At 34.0% G+C, this 19,377-nt stretch overlaps 1 protein-coding gene across 1 annotated transcript; it reads left to right on the top strand.

Annotated features, from left to right (window-relative positions):
- Positions 1 to 1,618: 1,618 nt before the first annotated feature.
- LOC107948483 (conserved oligomeric Golgi complex subunit 1) lies at positions 1,619 to 18,805 on the top strand. The gene is made up of 6 exons (XM_016883047.2): positions 1,619 to 3,940; positions 6,944 to 7,138; positions 10,787 to 11,064; positions 16,774 to 16,953; positions 17,070 to 17,247; positions 18,405 to 18,805. Exons 1-6 carry the CDS (start codon positions 1,781 to 1,783, stop codon positions 18,579 to 18,581), a joined length of 3,168 nt encoding a protein of 1,055 aa, XP_016738536.2. The 5' UTR covers positions 1,619 to 1,780; the 3' UTR covers positions 18,582 to 18,805.
- The last annotated feature ends 572 nt before the right edge of the window (positions 18,806 to 19,377 follow it).

Genomic DNA, 19,377 nt, shown 5'->3' with positions numbered 1-19,377 from the left:
GGTAGATTTTACTTTTAATCCTACCCTCGATCAGGTGGCATGTATATAAGTTTAAATTGTATACATGTCTATTTTGAGGAATTGAATGTGAATAGAGATGAATTTAATTATAGGTAATTATATATATGTTGATGATGCTTGTTCATGTGTATGACATTGATAATTAATTGCTTGAATGGAAATGAATACATGCCTTGGATGTGTGAAATTATTTTTGGTTTCACGACGGACTTCATAAATATGAGTTGTTAAATGGATATGACAACAATGTTCAAAGCTGCAGATAGTAATCATATGAGTATTCATGGCGGATGATCCAAGCGTGACTTATTATGCGGACTTTGTGAAATCAAGATGTTATGGCATATTGTCCAGAGGCAAACCAACATGGCAGACACGTCTAGAAGCAAGTGGTTATGGCTGGCAGAGTATACGCGAGAAAATTGGTTAACTGATTTATGCATCATTTTTTGCGGTTAGTGATTTGGCGAAACCTATTTTGGTGAATAACTTTAGCACATTATGTTTAAAATTTTTCCAATTTAATCTTAAACATGCTTGAATCTAATGATGATTGCTTTTAAATATGGTTAGAATAGTTTTAATGATTTTAAAATGAAATTTTGTATTAAACTTTGCATGTGAATGTTCTTGTATTTTGATTATAGCATCTCGTAACTCAGGTTCGGTGACTAGACCGAGTGAGGGGTGTTACAATGTTTCTATTCTCTCTCCTACACACTTGACTTATAAACATATGATTAGTTTCTTTAACCATGTTTAATTAAGCTAAATGAATGACTAAGATTTAAGATTAGTCTACTTAATGGAAATGGATGGATGGGATCATCCCAATCAACTAATCATGAAATAATGATGGTACAATATTTATTTGGTCATTAGTTCAATTGCCTCATAAGGACTCAAGCATTTCTTCAATCAAAACTTATTTGTGATTACACTTTTGCAACTTAGTCCTGGTATTGCAATTAACGAATTTCTCGATTTAATTACTTGATAATTCAATATTATAATCTCGCACTAGATATATAAATTGCTCGGTTAATATTTCTACTAATTTGATTGACAAAAATTGACTTCGAAAGTACATTTTTTGACACTGGTTAAAATTGGGCCGTTTCATGAAAGTTTTCATTTAAGCCACTGAACTATTTTAAAGTTTTATTTAAGTTACTAGGCTGTTAAGTTCTTTTTTTTTTAAATTGACTAGTGAGCTCCAAGTAATGATTTGACAATCGGTACGCTGAATCAGGACCCATCGGTGAATAGAAGAACATACCTTAAATTTAAGTCGATCTGGTGATCAGTGTAGGAAACAGAAGAAGAAAATTAAGATTTTGGTTCGCAGATTCATGACATTAAAAGTTGTTTTATGAAAAAAAACTGAGTTGTAGAAGAAAAATGGAATGAGTGTTTTCGATTGGTGCAAGTAGTGCAAACAAAGAAAGTCATAGAACATCTATTTTAAAAACTCAATAATTTAAATCAAAACTTTCAAATAGTTGACTGAATATTTTGTAATTTTTTGAAGTCAAATACCCAAAACAAAAAATTATCGATAATTTAGGGAATTTTGATAAAAAGAAAACCTTATTACCAATTGCCCCGATTTGGCTCGTAGGTAACTTACGAAGGGAGTTGGGTTTTCCGAACAGCGAGCGCGACCCTGGTATTACAACATTTCATGATGCAGTCTTGAATTCACAACAAATAGGAATAGCAAGTTGAGTGGGATCCAAAATTAAGACGAGAGAGCATAATGAGACTCATCTCAGCTTCTGCGGATAATCGAGACGCCGAATCACTGTTCCGCGCCAACCCCATCTCCGAAATCCGCAATGTGGAATCCACCACCAACAAACAGATTCAGGACAAGAAGGAGGAGCTCCGGCAGCTGGTTGGTACCCGCTATCGTGACCTCATTGACTCCGCCGACTCCATCCTCCATATGAAATCAGCTTCCGAATCCATTTCCTCCAACATCTCTTCCATTCACCGTTGTATCCGCTCCCTCTCCGTCTCTGACTTGGAACCTTCCCCCAAACTCCAATCCTCCCCCAACAATACTACTCGCCTCCGCATCTATGGGATCGCCTGCCGCGTTAAGTATCTGGTCGACACGCCCGAGAACATTTGGGGCTGCCTCGACGAGTCCATGTTCTTGGAAGCGGCCGCCAGGTATATCCGTGCTAAGCACGTCCATTCCAACTTGATGCTACCCGATGGTGATTTGGATCACAGCATCTTGTCCAATTTCCCTTTGCTTCAGCACCAGTGGCAGATCGTTGATAGCTTCAAGGCTCAGATTTCCCAGAGGAGTCGTGAGAGGTTGTTGGACCGGGGCCTGTCCGTCGCTGCCTATGCAGATGCCTTGGCTGCCGTTGCTGTCATTGATGAGCTGGATCCTGAGCAGGTTCTGGGCTTGTTCCTTGAAGCCAGAAAAACTTGGATATTGCACGCGTTGACTGCTTCTGCTGGTAATGCTAATGCTACCTCTTCCACTGCCATTTCGGCCTTTTGTGATGTTTTAAGCATAATTCAGGTAACCGTAGCACAGGTAGGAGAGTTGTTTTTGCACGTTATGAATGACATGCCTCTGTTTTATAAGGTTATTTTGGGTTCTCCCCCTGCTTCTCAGCTGTTTGGTGGGATTCCAAATCCTGATGATGAGATCAGGTTGTGGAAATCTTTTAGGGATAAATTAGAATCTGTAACGGTTATACTTCATAAAACTTTCATTTCTGGCACTTGTTGGAGTTGGTTGAGGGATTGTAGGGCACGGATCACCAGTAAGATTAATGGGAGGTATCTCATTGATGCCATATCTAGTGGCCAAGACCTTAGAGCTGCTGAAAAGTCGATAAGGCTGACCATGGAAAGCAAGGAGGTTTTGCAGGGGAGTTTGGAATGGCTTAAAAATGTTTTTGGGTCTGACATAGAGTTGCCTTGGAATAGGATCCGAGAACTTGTTTTGGAAGGTGATTCAGATCTTTGGGATGAGATATTTGAAGATGCTTTTGCCAGGAGGATGAAAATGATTATTGACTCAGGATTTGAAGATCTGACCAGAGCTGTCAATGTGTCAGGTGTGATCCACACCATTGCAGCAATTGCTGGTGAGAAGGTCGTTTCTGAGACATATTTGACTAGGTCTTCTACAGGTGGTAGGGTTTGGTTTACAGAACCGAATAACTGTAAGAAGGCTGGTCCACTATTGGGAAATAGAGCAGTGCCTGAGGAAGATAATTTCCAAAGTTGTCTCAATGCCTATTTTGGTCCTGAAGTAAGCCGAATCAGAGATCAAGTGGACAGTCTCTGCCAAAGCGTTCTTGAGGATCTATTGAGTTTTCTTGAATCTTCCAAGGTATCTGTGAGGTTGAAGGATCTAGTCCCCTATCTGCAGGATAAATGTTATGAAAGTTTGTCAACTATAATGAAAGAACTCAAAACTGAGCTTGATATCTTGTACACTGCCATTGGGAGTGAACCTCCTTCTATAATTGTTGAGATATCTCTTTTTATTGGGAGACTCTTGTTTGCATTCGAGAATCACTCCAAACACATTCCTGTGATTCTTGGCTCTCCACGCTTCTGGGTGAAATACACAGCTCCTGCAATTTTTGAGAAGCTGCCTTCCTTATTGTGGCAATCTAAAGCTGTCAACAGTTCTCCTTTCTCTGACAGCCTTGGAAGGCAAATGCTCACTAGTTCTCAGAGGCAAAGTTCATATGCTACTGCTGCATTGCTCGGAGCAAATGAAAGTGCAAGCCCAAAACTCGACGATCTTTGGAAGGTTATGCGAGAGCTGTGTGTAAGAGCTTATAGCTTATGGATATCATGGTTATCTGATGAGCTTTCAGTTATTCTCTCTCAGGAGCTTGGACAAGATGATGGATTCTCTGCATCAATTCCTTTAAGGGTAACTATTTTCCGGACCATTTCTTTACTCTCTCTCTCCCTCTTTCCTTTTGCCTTCGTTTGCATGTCAGTAGCTTGGGAATGGGGTTACATAGAAGGATGGATATAGGAACATGATAACTAGGGTTTAGGAATATGGAACCACTTTTAAATAATAGTCCAATTTAATAAGGCTGTATAACATATCCAAAGACTATTTAGACTAGGGCCATTGACCAAGCCTTTGTATGGTTAAACCCCATCTAATCCTAGCTATTTGGGCCACTGACCAAGCCTTTGTACGGTTAAAATAAAATAAAATAAAATAAAATAAAATAAAATTAAAAATAATCGTAGCTATTCAAACTTAATAATATATCACATGCTAGTCACATGATGTCATGACCACTTAATAAATTAAAATTTAATTGCTAACTATTAGCTTAAGTAAAGCAACACATGCAAAAACTGTATAAAGATAAGCAATTCAGATAAAGTCTGGAATATTCCTGCATCATAAAAGAATTGTTTTTAACTAGGGGAGGTTATTGATAAATATAAATCTAACTGCTCCAGGGTCTTTTAATGGTAAAGGTATATTTCTTTATTCTTTATTTTTATGATGGTTCAAATGGTGGAATGCAAAGTGCACCTTTGATATGTCTTGACTGTTTTATTCAATTTTTGTTTCTTTGGAAGATAACCATTAAACAATTACTGTACATGAGTAGTGGGAATGGGATGGACTCTTTTGAGAAGTTCCTCTTTTATTTGATATAACAGTAATGATTTTCAGAAGGGAAATCATCAAGTTTACTAGGTATATTTGTTTGTATTATAGTGTTGTTGTAGGACAGCTTGGGGCTAGTTTACTGTTTTAGAATTATATATTCTCTTTTATTTTAATTTGTTCTCAAAATTTGACAATATGAAACATTTTGTTAAATCATGCTTTTGCATGATTAAAAACTTAAAAATCATCTTTGATCAGCATAATCAATTTTGATAAATATTTAAACAAAATTAAATTATAATCAACTGTTATGGTGGTTGGACAGTTTTATTTCTATTTTAAAAATAATTTTGCTCTTAATAAAAGAGTTCTGTATGAATTTTAAGGTGAATTTCATCCTTTGCTATACTTTTCAATGGCTTTTGCAACCCCTCCACCAAAATAAACAACGCAGCGATTAGATATTAAAGAAGGTAACATGGTTAATACCCAAAACCAATGGCCCATAATCCAATATTCTACAGCCAAAGCAAACACAAAACATGTATATGATGTTTTATGGTCTATTCCCTGTTTATTTTTTCTTTCATGTAAAACTTCTCTTACTAAAAGGCCATAGCTCGATTCAATGATGGAACAGTTTGACTCAAAAACATAATGATTCAAGTAAAATTTTTATGACAAGATGATATCAGAAACCTGTTCTCCATGTTTAAGCACACATTCCTGCATCCTTTTTATTTTGTTGATAAAAAATGTTGGGAAAGCAAAAGAATAGAGAAATAGTTACTCAATGTCTAAGATTCTTTAAGTAGGATGAGAGAGCTTCTTTGTGGGAGGAGTAGAGACTTGAGACAAGCAACTGAAGATTGAAGGAGCAATGGAAAAATTTGGAATGAGAAAGGAGTTTGGAGTTCATTGTTGCCTTTTTGCAAGTGGAAAAACAAAAGGAAAGACATAAGCTTCTAAAACTAATTGTTGGTTTTCAAAGGCAGAATGAAATATGCATTGCTGTCTCTTTGTATTTTATGAGACAAGTTTTGGATATTTTAGGAAGCTGCAAAATCTTGTTTCCTATAATTTCTATAACTTATTTTGTAAAATTTTGAAAATGTTTAGAAAATGATCATCAAAACCTAAAGCATAAAACAAAAGCAATCCCTAGAAGTGATAAGGATTTATGGTGATATTATAGTATGGAATTCTTGAGAAATATGGAATATCACACTTAAGGTTGATTGAAGGAATCCCTGTGCCTCATATTCAGGGTTCCTTAGGGTCAAACCTAAGGTTGATTGGAGGAACCAGTACAATTCACACATAAGACTTTATAGGAATTGCACCTATGTTTTATTGCATTGCACAATCTCAAAAGCAATAATGTTGGACATTCTTTGATTCCTTTCTATATCTTCAAAACCAAAAAAGAGTTTTACAGACTGCTGGTGTCCCTAATGCACTAAAACTAGTATTTCAAGCTTTTCATGTTGCTTAGATATTTATACAAATTGATATTATTCACAGTGAAAATAGAAAACTAAAAACTTAAATTATACCAAAAGCCAATGACATAAGGAAACCCTAAACAAATTCCTAGGTACAAAATCTGATTGCCCTTCAAATCAGGAGAAAATAGACAGGTGGTATCGGTAGGGTGTTGGACTTTTAGATCCAGTGACTAGGGATCAAACCCTGACAACCTTAAATAAACTCAAGAAAAAATAAAGAAAAATAAAATTTTACAACTCAAACTGAAAGAAATATAACTCCAAGATTCAAGGGCAACGTAAGAAGTATGCAAGGTCCCAATTAAGCTTTTCATAATTATATTAGCAATTTTTGGACACAATACGAAAACACAAGAAGAACACAACACGTTCAATAAACATGATAGAATACACATAAACATGCTTAACATGACACATTTAACACATGTATTGTATTTGTGCTCAGGGTTTGACACCTTAAGTTTTCTGTGTTGTGTTTATGTTTTACACCCTGACACACCATTCATCATATATTTTCATGTTTTACTTTTCCTCTTTGGCATATAGAATGCCAAATATGATATATGAATGCAACAGATGAGTTCATTAGTTGTTGGATGAATGAAATTTTAGAATCTTGTGAAGAAAAGTTCTGCACTTTGCCTCATCTCTGGTTGCTTTAAAACTTTTGAACACTAGCTGAGGCTTTTAGACTTTCATCTGGTCAAATTAATATAATTTGTTTTTGTAATGTAAGTATATGTTTCTAATCAACATATTCGTTCATCTTTTATATATTGCTCAGGGTTGGGAAGAGATAATTGTCAAGCAAGAACAGTCTGATGAGGGGTCATCTGAGATGAAAATATCACTCCCATCTATGCCTTCTCTCTATGTGATCTCCTTCTTATGTCAAGCATGTGAAGAAATTCATAGTATTGGAGGCCATGTTCTGAACAGATCAATTGTGCAGAGGTTTGCATTAAGCCTTATAGAAAAGGTACAAACTTTGTCTTGCTTCATGTTCTTTGATTATTCTAGGAACTCCACAATTATCTTGCTTATAAACTCATACCAAAACAATGCTGTGCATACTGACTTTAACTACTTTCTTGATGGTGTTATTTCTGAAGCTCTTTTTCTTGTAAATGTATACATTAAAGCCTTAATTGATAGTTTATTTGTTCTAATTGTATTTGTTAAATTGCATATGGTTAGATCATTGTTTCTTAACTTTCAGTTTTTATCCCTTGAGGATCCTCTTCTATACAAGTCCATAACTTATGGTTTTTATGTCTCTACTTTCTTAGATTTTTGGGGCGTTATTACTATAAATTGGGATTGACCTTCTAATTTGCTGTTTCATTTTTGAATACTAGAATTTGGTTGTTTTTCTTAAAAAAAAAAAAAAATCTAGAATAGAGTTATTTAGTTTTTTTTTTAAAAAAAAAAAAATCTAAAAGTGGATAGTTTTTGTAGAATTTTTAATATAAAAAGTTTTACAAAAACATTAAAAAGACATTAACATCCCATTCCACAATTATTATGATATTTTCCAATCTTCTTTGGTAATTTCTCCAACTAAATTAATGTAATTTGACTCATGACACCAGCTTAGCGAGGGATTTTATTATTGTATTGATGCAGTACTTGGTTGCTACCTGTTCTGGTTCACTTGGGTTAAGGCTGAAGGAAACAAAGCTTTGAGGTGTCATTTATCAGGTTTTTAACATAATTAATCCTTCAATATTGAGCTAGATGATAAGTTTGAGTCCATTCAGTTTAAAGTTGCCTTATCATTTCTTTCCCTTGAGTAAGCAGGATGATATGAGTGTATAAATCTGTGGAGTGATTCAAGTATGCTAAACATTAAATATCACAACATACTGTCCTTAAAGCTGGTAAAGGAAAGAGAAAAATTCTTGGTAGTAATAAATAAAATATAAATACAATAGTGAATTTCATTCTACCCTATTTATTGCTTGATGTTTTTATTGATTCAAACACTAACATGAGAATGTATACCATTTCTTTCTTCACATAATCAAATACATGATCTGTAACTGTCTTTGGTGATGATTGACTTCATACTGTTGCATGGTATATTGCCATGTCATATGAACAAGTTCGGAGCATATTGAATTGTCTACTAGTGCAGCAATGGCTTGTCGTGAGATTGTTCATTAATTCTCTGGCATCATTACTTTTCCACAACCGCTTAAAATATTCTTGTCTGATGATATATTGCTAACATCATCATCGTGCTCCCTTCTTCCTAAAATATAAATCATCTAATATGTGTATACAGACACACACACACAGACATGTATATAGTTGTTTTCAAGGCTATTAGGGATTTAACCATGGTTAATGTAATTGAGAGTCCAACTCTCTACTAATAGATCATATGGTTGTTGGCAAAATGGAATAATATTTTTCAATCTAATATAAGGGCTCTAATTGTTTAAAGCCAGAACCCTAGAACCCAAAATATTCTGCGAGAATAAGCTCTTTGATAGAATCCATTGTTTTGAAAAATTGTAGATGAATAAGGAATTGGATGACAATGAATTTTTTGAAGGTGGCATAGATGCTGAGGAATTCTTTAATAGCCATTGATAGGATGGGGAATGCTAAAAAGGAAACACTATTAATTGCTCTGGGAAATAAAAAAGTTAATGATTATTGATCCTATTGCTTTTCTTGTGGTATTATTTATAAGATATAACTGAAATTTTTCTAAAGAAGAAAGAATGCTGGTTAGATTCAAGGTAAGCTAATTGATTTATTCTACTCCACTGTCAAGATCGGGTTAGTGTTCAATTAACTGACGTAAGCCTACCACTGTTAAGATTTCTCCTTGTTGCTGCAACTAGCATAATGGGTGTGACCTCATTCGCTGCTTAAAATATCTCATTTGTTGCCCAGAATGGATTACTATGATGAGGAATAAGTAAATCTGGTAAATCAGTATCTTGTTTTTAGGACTTACCTGTGGAATATTTTTGTCATCATGTGAAATTAGGGTGTACAGTGTTTTTCAAGTAGAAGCAGAACAATGTGCACCTGCTTCCTGCTTCTAAAGTTCCATCTATGTCAGCTTTTCTCCATTGCAGTGAAAATGATTTATCTCAATCTCCCTTATTTCATCCACTCTTTTTTGTGTTTGTCTCGATTTGGCTTCCTTCGTTCAGTTTCCTGTAGAAGCTTACTTATCTTTTATTTGCAAGAAACAGATTTAGGTAATGGAAGATGTATGCCTGTGTGTTTTTGTCTCTATATATGTATGTATTTGGTACTAGATGAAAGCTTTACTCCAGTTTTGAAATATAGACCAAGTTTTGCATACATTGATCATTTTCTGGCTTTTTGCCTTTGAATACATGGTTCTCTTGATACTAATTTCTCAGGTACTTTCTGCATATTCTGTGCTTCTTATTAGATAAGTTATATATCAACAGTTATGTTAGTTTTCATCAAGGCATCTTTAAACATAAAGTTGGTATTCTGGTTAGGAGAAGTTAATGTTTATGAGTTGTGTGGAGTATGATTCTGCATATGCAAAGTTGGTTTGTTTAAAGCTGTGCATTTTTAAGTTGATGTTCAATGGCGCAAAGAAAAGAAAAGAAAAACTTAAAGCATTTGTTAGGTTAATTAGTCTTTGCTGTAGTATGATTTTCATGTTTACATAATAATGGTGATTCCATTTTGGTTTTTTAAATGTTCTTTTGGTCTGTTTTCATGTTTCTATCCAACTTATGTGTTTAGTGTGGATTTAGATTGATTTAAGAGTTTAATGCTGTCTTGTTGCTCACGTTTTATATAAAAAATTGTTATATTTTGTTAAATGCTTTTCAATTTCTAATTATAAAATGAGATGTCGATTGAAGGTAATAAATGCTATAGTGAAGGCAGAAAATGGCACTGATAATGGTATTTAGAATGTCAAGCTTATATTGGATATAGTAAATTGCAGCAAGACTCAACATATTATGATGTTTTTCATGGCCATTGGCAAATTCCAGTTGATTGGGGTTGAAGCAATTGGTTCCAAATGAACATCTTAGGAATATATATAGGCACAACGGCTCAATTAGTAAAGTTTTTGAAAAGTTAGTATTACTTTTATGCATTTACTTTGTTTCACCTATTCTGTGCCACTGCTGAGAGGTTGGTTGTACATTCCCTAATTCGGTTTGCATTTCTCTCTCTTTGGGGTGGGGATGCAGTGTGGTTATAGTGTTGAATTGGTTCAATGTTTATCTCAGTTTAAACTTAGTTAATTTACTGCAATTGGCATATTGTAAAAGATGTCTCCTTGGTAAACAGCATTGGCAACTATGGTTTATGACTTACTAGGAAACAAGATACAAGTTCTATATTTACATCCACTTGAAAGAAAATTAATTGGTCATTGCTTCTGCATGAAGTATTATATAATTTCTTTAACGGAATAAATAAATTATGCTTCTCTCTTGATAAGTTTCATATGGTGGATTCTTTTTCCTTGGTTTCAAAAATATTGACTAGCTCTAAATTATATTTTGCTAGATTCTCATTTCTTTCTGTTCTTGTTGGTATATTTATTATTATAGTCCAGTTGGCTAAGCATGTTTGGCACCTTTTTTTTTTGGCATTCATCTTGTAGGTCATTTCTATTTATGAGAACTTTCTCTCAACTAGAGAGGCCTCGGGAGCTCAACTGTCAGAGAAAGGAATTTTGCAGGTCTTGTTGGACATAAGGTTTGCTGCTGATGTTCTTTCTGGGGGTGATTTCAATGTAAATGAAGAGTTATCTAGAAAACCGAAGTCTAAATCATCATTCAGAAGGAAGGACCAAGCTCAGACTAAGTCTGTTGTTAGAGATGCTGTTGATGGGCTGGTCTATTCTCTTTCGCAAAAGTTGGATGCCATTGATTGGCTGACGTAAGTGTTTCCATAACTTTTTACATGATGAATATAAATTTAATTTTTAATAATAATTCTAAAATTTTTGACAACTTTTATAGAGAGTAAAAACCACATAGTATTCTGTTCAATATCAGAAGAACCAAGATGCATCCAACATTGATTTTAATTTTTCTCATGCTTCTTTCATATTGTATGGTTTGCTACCAAAGTAATATTGATAGGGGATTGTCCGGCACTTTTTTGGGAAATTGTTAATTGATTTGCATGTGAGATAAAGCTTGATTTAAATGCTTGTAGTTTTCCCAATATTTTCTTTGAGCTGGGCCCTTCATAGTCTATCAAGGCCCCCGTCTTTATTCATCTTCATTTAGTTAAAATTTTTTATGGTGAGGGAATTTTTCTGAGATGCAAGTCTTGATTTTTTTTTTGAGATGAGGCCTTCATGGTCAATCAAGACCCTGTCTTTGATTCAGCTTCATTTAGTTATGTAAAATCAAGGGAGAGAGAGAAAGAAAGGAAAAGAGGGAAAAGAATAAGAAAAATAGAGGAAAAGAGGGAAAAGAATAAGAAAAATAGTGGCTGAACAGTGGCTGCTGGTGATGGCTGTTACAGCCGTGGGAAAGTAGAAGAAAAGGGAGAAGAAGAGAGAATGATAATTTTAATATACATTTCAATGACGATATACACCCTAATACGTCACCTATTTATACTAGTAGACATGCATACAAATAAGGAAAGTCGAAGATTATATACGCTCTTATTATGTGCTAGTCAATCCCTAAAATCTCTATACATTAATGATAATAACTAATAAGATTACTATCAACAAGTTAAATTTTTGATGGTGAGGATTTCTGAGATGCAAGTCTTGAATTTTTTTTTTTTGAGCTGGGGCCTTCATAGTCTATCAAGACCCGTCCCTGATTCGCCTTCATTTAGTTTCCTCCTTTTCTCTTTCGGTTTCCTAGGAACACCTTTCTTATCCTCTAAACCTTTTTTTCTCTTGTTTGTGTTTTTTTCCCTTTCCTTTTCTTTTACTGTTTTACTATAAAAAACAACCTCTTCTGTCTATTGCCTGCTTTGTATTCTTTTTACTTTTCTCTTATTAGTTTCTCTTCTTTTCCTTTTCTTTCTGAAATCTTCTATCTCTCTCTCGCTCATAGCATATGATAATCACCTGGCCTACCATCACTACAAACTTCACATCAAACACCACTAAACTGAGCACACCACAGCACTATTGGTCTCTTGAATACTAGCATATGTTGCATTCAAGGCCAGTTTTGACTACATCCATCCTAGCCATCTAGATCTAGTATTTGGAAAATCCCTGACAGATCAACGAGATCTAGGTTCAACTAGAAGATGTGGTTGGTTGGCAATAGATCCATATCCTGCTGGCTCTAGATCTTGTCAACTGACCTTGGATTTATCTTGTCCAAGAATAGAATTAGGTTGGTAGCAACAAATTCCTCCTGTTAGATTTTCTCCTCACAAGAGCGAAATGAAAATCTTGAAAAAGCAACTATGGAAATCTATTAACTAAATCAAATGAATTTTCTTTTCTTATTTGTTTTAACTTTGTTTGAATTATTTCAAAAAAAAAAAAAAAGTTACCGTCCACAATTAGAGTTAAATAAGTTGACTGAAAATCTGCTTGATCTGTCCTACTAGATTGGACACAAAAGATCAACAATCCGCTCCCATGCAACCCAAACCTGGTTTGCTCTGAATCAAATCAACTTGCACCCATGTAGACAAGAGCCTGAATTAAATTAAAATTTAAAATTAGATATCATACATAAAGTATTTCATTTGCATTTGTCTTTCATTTTCCATATTTTCTGAATGATAAAATATGTAGTGGATAAAAGATAACTTTTAAAAGTGATAAACTTGAACGATAATGAACATTAGAACTAATTGGAGAACATATTAAATATGTTACTTTCTTTCACCTTGAGTAGATGTAAGATATGGTTGACATTTTAAGTTTTATTTGTAATTCATTGTGGATAACTAATAATAATCAAAGCAATAAAAATAAAAAGTTAATACTATCAGTATAGCAAAAATTGTTAATGATTGTTTGGTAGCAGGATATTGTTAATATTTTTTCATGATAAAAGGATATTGTTAATATTTGATATAAAATAACTTTAAATTAGTAAATGAATTTTACATGATCGAATCATTTAAAGAACCTTTTTTTTCCTGATATCAAATGTCAAAATTGGAGATATGCCACAAGCTGGTGAGTATCTGACCTTAGTCCTTATAAAACTTAACTCAGGGTGATAAAATCTTACATTTGCATCCAACCCAATTCAAGTTAAAGCCAATTACTTGAAATAACCCATGCCCCAGTGACAGGAAGCTGAATTAGCTTGAAACCAAGATTACCCAAATCAGAACTGATTTGGGTCTTGCTTTATTTTTGAAAGAAGAATTTCAAAATGCTTGAAAATTTGATCTTCTTTACTGTTTCTCTTCTTTTTATTTCCTATAACTCTATTAGTAATATAAAAGTTATATAAGGCCTATGCTTCCTGTAGTTATTTGCTATACTCAAGTTTTAATTTCTATATGTTGAGACTTTGATCTTTATCTTATCGTTAATGGATTATAATGACTATTATTTGAAGGAACTTTTAAGTTCTGCTGTGAGATTAAATGCTGCTACATGTCTTTTTATTTTATCATTAATGTATTATAATGATTCTTTTTTAAAAAAGTATTATGATGATTATTGTTCAAGGGACAGAAAATTTTAAATTCCACTAATGGGTTATTTAATAACCCTAAAATCATGCTATTGGAGTTTAAAAACCCCAATGACAGTTTAGTGGATATTTTCTGATATTGAGATTTTAAAAAAAAAAAAATATTAATATTTTGCTTTGCAATTACATTGTTATTGTATATGGTCTCATTACTAATTTTAACAATCCCTTCAAACATGGGTACTACTTTAAGCCCTACAGTCCCCATAACCAAATTTCTTGCTCCACCTAAATGTAATGAAAACTTATATCATGTGAAATTGCTGTTTGTTAGCAATAAAAGTGTCTTTTAAGCTCTTTCCAATTTTTTATTTTACCCTTAACTAATCTCAGCAACTTTAGTGAGGATATTAATGTGTATGGACATGCCTTCTGCCATCAGCTCTCCTTCGCAATAATGTCCTGTTTGTGTTGGATATGGACATGCCTCCTAGTTTTGCAGCATGGACATCAATGTGGTTGGATGTGCTACAAGGTTTTCTTGTTAAAAGAACTGATTTAGGAACAAAAAACAATGTTGTTGGACTTATGACTAGGACATGTGAGTAAGCCTTGGGGGAATAAAAAATTAAAAGAGGAAGGTTATGACACCATCACTATCAGCCTCACCATTGACAACGGAAACCTGCTAGAGATATGAGAGAAAGGAATAAAGATATGAGAGATAAAGGAAACACAGGAGAAGTAGTGCAGTGGCCTGATTGCCTGCTGCTGGTATTCACCTCCAAACTCTAAGCACATAGCAAGTACAGGGTGCTGTGGTTTATTACAATGGGTCGTTCCTGTTAATAGAAGTTTTCTGACTGTTTTACTTGACACATTGCAGAAGTTAATGCAAAGTTTCATCCGGTAAATTATTGCATTTGTTTATCTAGACCAGATTGTGATATGGACGCTTTTATTTCACTAGGAATTTTAGTTTTATTTATTTATTATATCAGGTTTTATTAAGAGTTTTTGTTTTACTTAATTTCTCTATTATATTAGGTTTTTATTTCCTTCATAAACTCTAAGTTAGGAATTCTATTAGGACTCTTTCCTTTGGTATTAACAGTCTATAAAAGGCTGCCAATATGAAATAAAGAGATAGGCAATTATTTTATCAAAAAGAAACGTTATTTTGAGAGGGGGTTCAGTCAAGGACGAATCTGCCTTTTGAGTAACCATAGGTTGAAGCAAGAATTCTTTTTCGTCTAGACCTGTGACTAGATCCTATGCCAAGGTGCATAACAACTTGGTATCAGAGCCAGCTGTCATGGGTGACGAAAAGACTTTGACAACCAAGCTAGAGGCTTTCATGGAACAAATGGCTACAGGGCAACAAACATTAGAGGAGCAGGTGGCGATATTATCCCTTTCGGTCCAAAAGATAACGAAAGGAGACTCAGAGAAGAATAATGAAGAACAGGGTAGCAGCGGAGGCAGGAAAAGGAATTTAGACTTGCAACACGGTGGGTGCATGGTGCCACGATACTCTAAGATGGAATTTACCACTTATGATGGTGTTGGAGATCCTTTAGGGTGGTTGAAAAGATGCAAAATTTTTTTTGGCAATCAACGAACTAACGAAGAAGACAAAGTAAGCTTAGCATCATTCCATCTTTTAGGAGAGGCACAATTGTGGTTTAATCAAATGGATGAAGAGGAGGCAAATCTTGATTGGGGGCGCTTCAAAGAGTGTTGTCATGTAAGGTTTGGACCACCTATGAGTAATAACCCCTTGGTAGAACTTGCCAACTTGAAACAAACTGGGACTGTAGAGGAATATCAACGCCAATTTCAATCACTATTGGCTAGGACTACTGATCTTAAACCTCGACAACAAGTAAACCTCTTTACTGTCGGGTTGATAGAGGAACTTAGAATTGATATTGAGATGCAACAACCGAAAAACATTGGAGTTGCAATGAATATGGCTTGAACATTGGAACGTAAACAAAATTTCTCTTCCAAATTGTCATCTCGAGCCATCTTGAATTGGCCAACTTCCCAAAACACTGGCAGCAATTCAATCATTCCAACAACTAAGAGCATTGCAAAGGGAGGGGGACAAACAATAGAACCAACAAGGAACAACGGCAAAATAGGTTCTTCTGCACCATTTATTAAGAGATTGACACAGACAGAAATGGCGGAAAGAAGGGCTAAAGGGCTGTGTTATAATTGTGACGAGTCTTATTCCATGAGACACAAATGTAAGAGGTTATTTTGGATATAAGTACCAGATGTTGAAGGCAAGCAAGATGATGAGATAGATGATTTTGGATAAGTTCTGAAGTTTATTCTGAATTTGAGCTTGAGGACAAGCTCAACTCCGAGAAGGGGAGTAATGATATGGACGCTTTTATTGCAATAGGAATTTTAGTTTTATTTATTATATCAGGTTTTATTAAGAGTTTTAGTTTTATTTAATTTCTCTATTATATTAGGTTTTTATTTCCTTCGTAAACTTTAAGTTAGGAATTCTATTAGGACTCTTTCCTTTGTTATTAACAGTCTATAAAAGGCTGCCAATATGAAATAAAGAGATAGACAATTATTCTATCAAAAAGAAATGTTATTTTGGGAGGGGGTTTAGTCAAGGATGAATCTGCCTTTTGAGTAACCATAGGTCGAAGCAAGAATTCTTTCTCGTCTAGACCTATGACTAGATCCTACGCCAAGGCGCATAACAGATTGTTACTAGTCTGATAAAATGTGTACAGTTTTTTGTCAAAATGTACTATGGAACTTAATCAAACTGTGTAAAAATCTGATGAAATTGCCCATGTGTCATCTGCTCTCTTGATGCTTCCTTTTGAGTGCCTTTTCGCCTATCAGTTTATTATTAGAGCCAGGATTTCAACTAGTAAACATTTGTATGTTCTATTTATGTTGTTGGGATTTAGGCATGACTGCATATATCTCTTCTGATTAAAAGTGTTTTCTGAATAACTTCAAGGTATGAGCCATACTTATGGGAGAATGAGAAGCAGTCATACCTCAGGCATGCTGTGCTCTTTGGGTTCTTTGTTCAACTTAATCGGATGTATACAGATACTGTACAGAAACTGCCTACTAATTCTGAGTCGAATATTATGAGATGTTCTGTGGTTCCTCGTTTCAAATACCTTCCAATCAGGTCTGTTTTACTTTTTTTTGCTATAGTCTTATTTTCACTTTATTCAATGTATAATACTATCCTGGGCTATTTATTCATATATCTGATTTTCTTATAACTTATGGTTGGTCATGTAGTGCCCCAGCATTGTCTTCTAGAGGGAATAATGGGAAACCTATTATGGCTGCATCCAATGATGTTACTTCAAGAAGTTCCTGGAAAGCTTATACAAATGGAGAGCTTTCCCAGAAAGGTGATTTGGATGATCACCAGAGTTTTGGTGTTGCAACACCATTCTTAAAATCTTTCATGCAGGTAATGCTATTCATCATTTTTTACGGCATTTAAAATGGCTTTTCTAATTCCCACTGTCACAGTAAAGAAATTCATATAAAAGTAGTGTTCACTTCAAAAGCATGCTGGCTGATGCTTATAGGCCTTGCCAATGGCTATGAGTTTAAAGTACGTTGGTTGGAATAGATTGGTTTGGTTTTATTTGATCCAGTTTGAAGGTTTGATTAAAGTTTCACCCTTTTTGGTTTTAGCTCTTCGCAAATAATACCTCATAATTTTTCTTTTTAATTTGCGCTTAGCATCCTGAAATTTATTTGTTGTTATAGGGGAATAAATTAATTTCACACAACAAAATTACAAAGATACCTATTAAATATGTGGATTTGTGCAATTTGTTGGTCAAAATTGATGTAGTCTCCTATGATAATAGAATAAAGCTTCAGGTTGTTTAAGTGCAAGGAAAATAACTTGTAGTGTGTTATTTACAAAAGTAGGAAATCCTGGGGTTGTAAATGGAATTTACCCTGAAAAAAATAGTCAAATCAAAACCATTAAATCTTGTTGAAAAAGCAAAATCTATCTATTTATACCTTAGAAATATAAGTTCTTTTATAGTTTTCCCACATGACTTTCTTACTGAATCTCAACTGGATTGGTAAGAATCCGTAGTTGGGGCATGACATATAACGTGATGATGAATGTGTTGGGCAGTAAGGAAACAAAATAATTATAGGGTGAATCTCAAGTCTCAACCCCTTGGTAGACACTATATGCGTAAATATGCAGTTTGGCAAGGTGGCTTATTGTGAGTTGAATATACTTGAGCATAACTTGTTAAATAAGGCTTTGAGTTGATATGTGTGTATATATATCTGAACCATATATAATATACCTGATTGAGACTAAGAACTCTACTTTTTTTATAACTTGACACATTAATTTAAAATTTTTTAACTTCTCCATGTCCATGATATCAGTTGTGAGCGGTCTGAGATAGTTCCCATATCCAGTTGTATGGCTTCTACATATTACTGTTTTTAATTCCTTTCATATTCTTACTTTGAAGTGATGCCAAGCATTTCATACACAATTGTGCTTCTGATAAAAACTAGAAAATTTTGGTAGCATGTTCGAAATGTTTTGTTGATAATGAAATTCCTTTTATTGGGGGCGGGCAGGTTGGGAGCAGATTCGGAGAGAGCACGTTAAAACTGGGATCAATGTTAACGGATGGGCAAGTGGGGATATTCAAGGATCGATCTGCAGCTGCCATGTCAACCTTTGGTGACATCTTACCGGTACAAGCTGCTGGACTTCTTTCATCCTTTACAACCTCCAACAGATCAGATTCTTGATTTCAATCCACATTTTGATACATACATGCATCGCTTACTTTCTATGGCTGTTTCAAATTTCCGACCAATGATAAATAGTGTCGAATCCCAAAGAGTGTAAATGCTTACTTTTCATATTAACTAGAATCTTACCTCCCACGCGAGGATATTTGTATTTTTTTGGGCTAAATTATAATGTAAAAAAACTTAAAGGTCAAAATATACTCAAGTATAGTTTTTGAACATTTTAATTTAGTCCTTGTATTTTTGTTTTCAAGAATTTAGTTTTTCTGTAAAATTTATGTTCAGATGTTAACATTAGAATTCTAAAAAAATGACATTGTAATAATGAATATGACTTAAAACGTAATTAATAATTTTTAAAAATTTATTTATTTTAATCATTATAAAATATTTAGATTAATTAATGATATTGATAAATTGAGATATTAAATTATATAAAAAATTAAAATATAGAAATTAAATTTTAAATTTGAACATAATGTCATTTTTTTTAATTGTATGTCGTTTTTTTAAAATTTAAGAAAAGTAGTAGTTTTAGAAGAGTGTGAAAGTGGGCTCAGTTGGGTGAGCTTTCCACTAACGGTCATTTTTTTGAACATTGGCAATGGTAAAATTTTTGAAGGCCTCAATGGTAATTTTATTGTTCTTATAAATACCAAGTCATTTTTCATTCCTTTCACTCAAATTTATTTCTCTTAATTCTTTCTAAACTCTCTCAAGTTTTGTTCTAAATTTTCCAATACGTTTGTTTAAAAATATTGTAGATTTATTTAATTATTTCATATATTATTCG

This window comes from Gossypium hirsutum, chromosome D05 (assembly GCF_007990345.1).
Source record: "Gossypium hirsutum isolate 1008001.06 chromosome D05, Gossypium_hirsutum_v2.1, whole genome shotgun sequence".
Lineage (NCBI taxonomy): Eukaryota > Viridiplantae > Streptophyta > Magnoliopsida > Malvales > Malvaceae > Gossypium > Gossypium hirsutum.
Note: the sequence above shows the minus strand (reverse complement) of the source record. Positions and strands in the feature narration are given on the sequence as shown.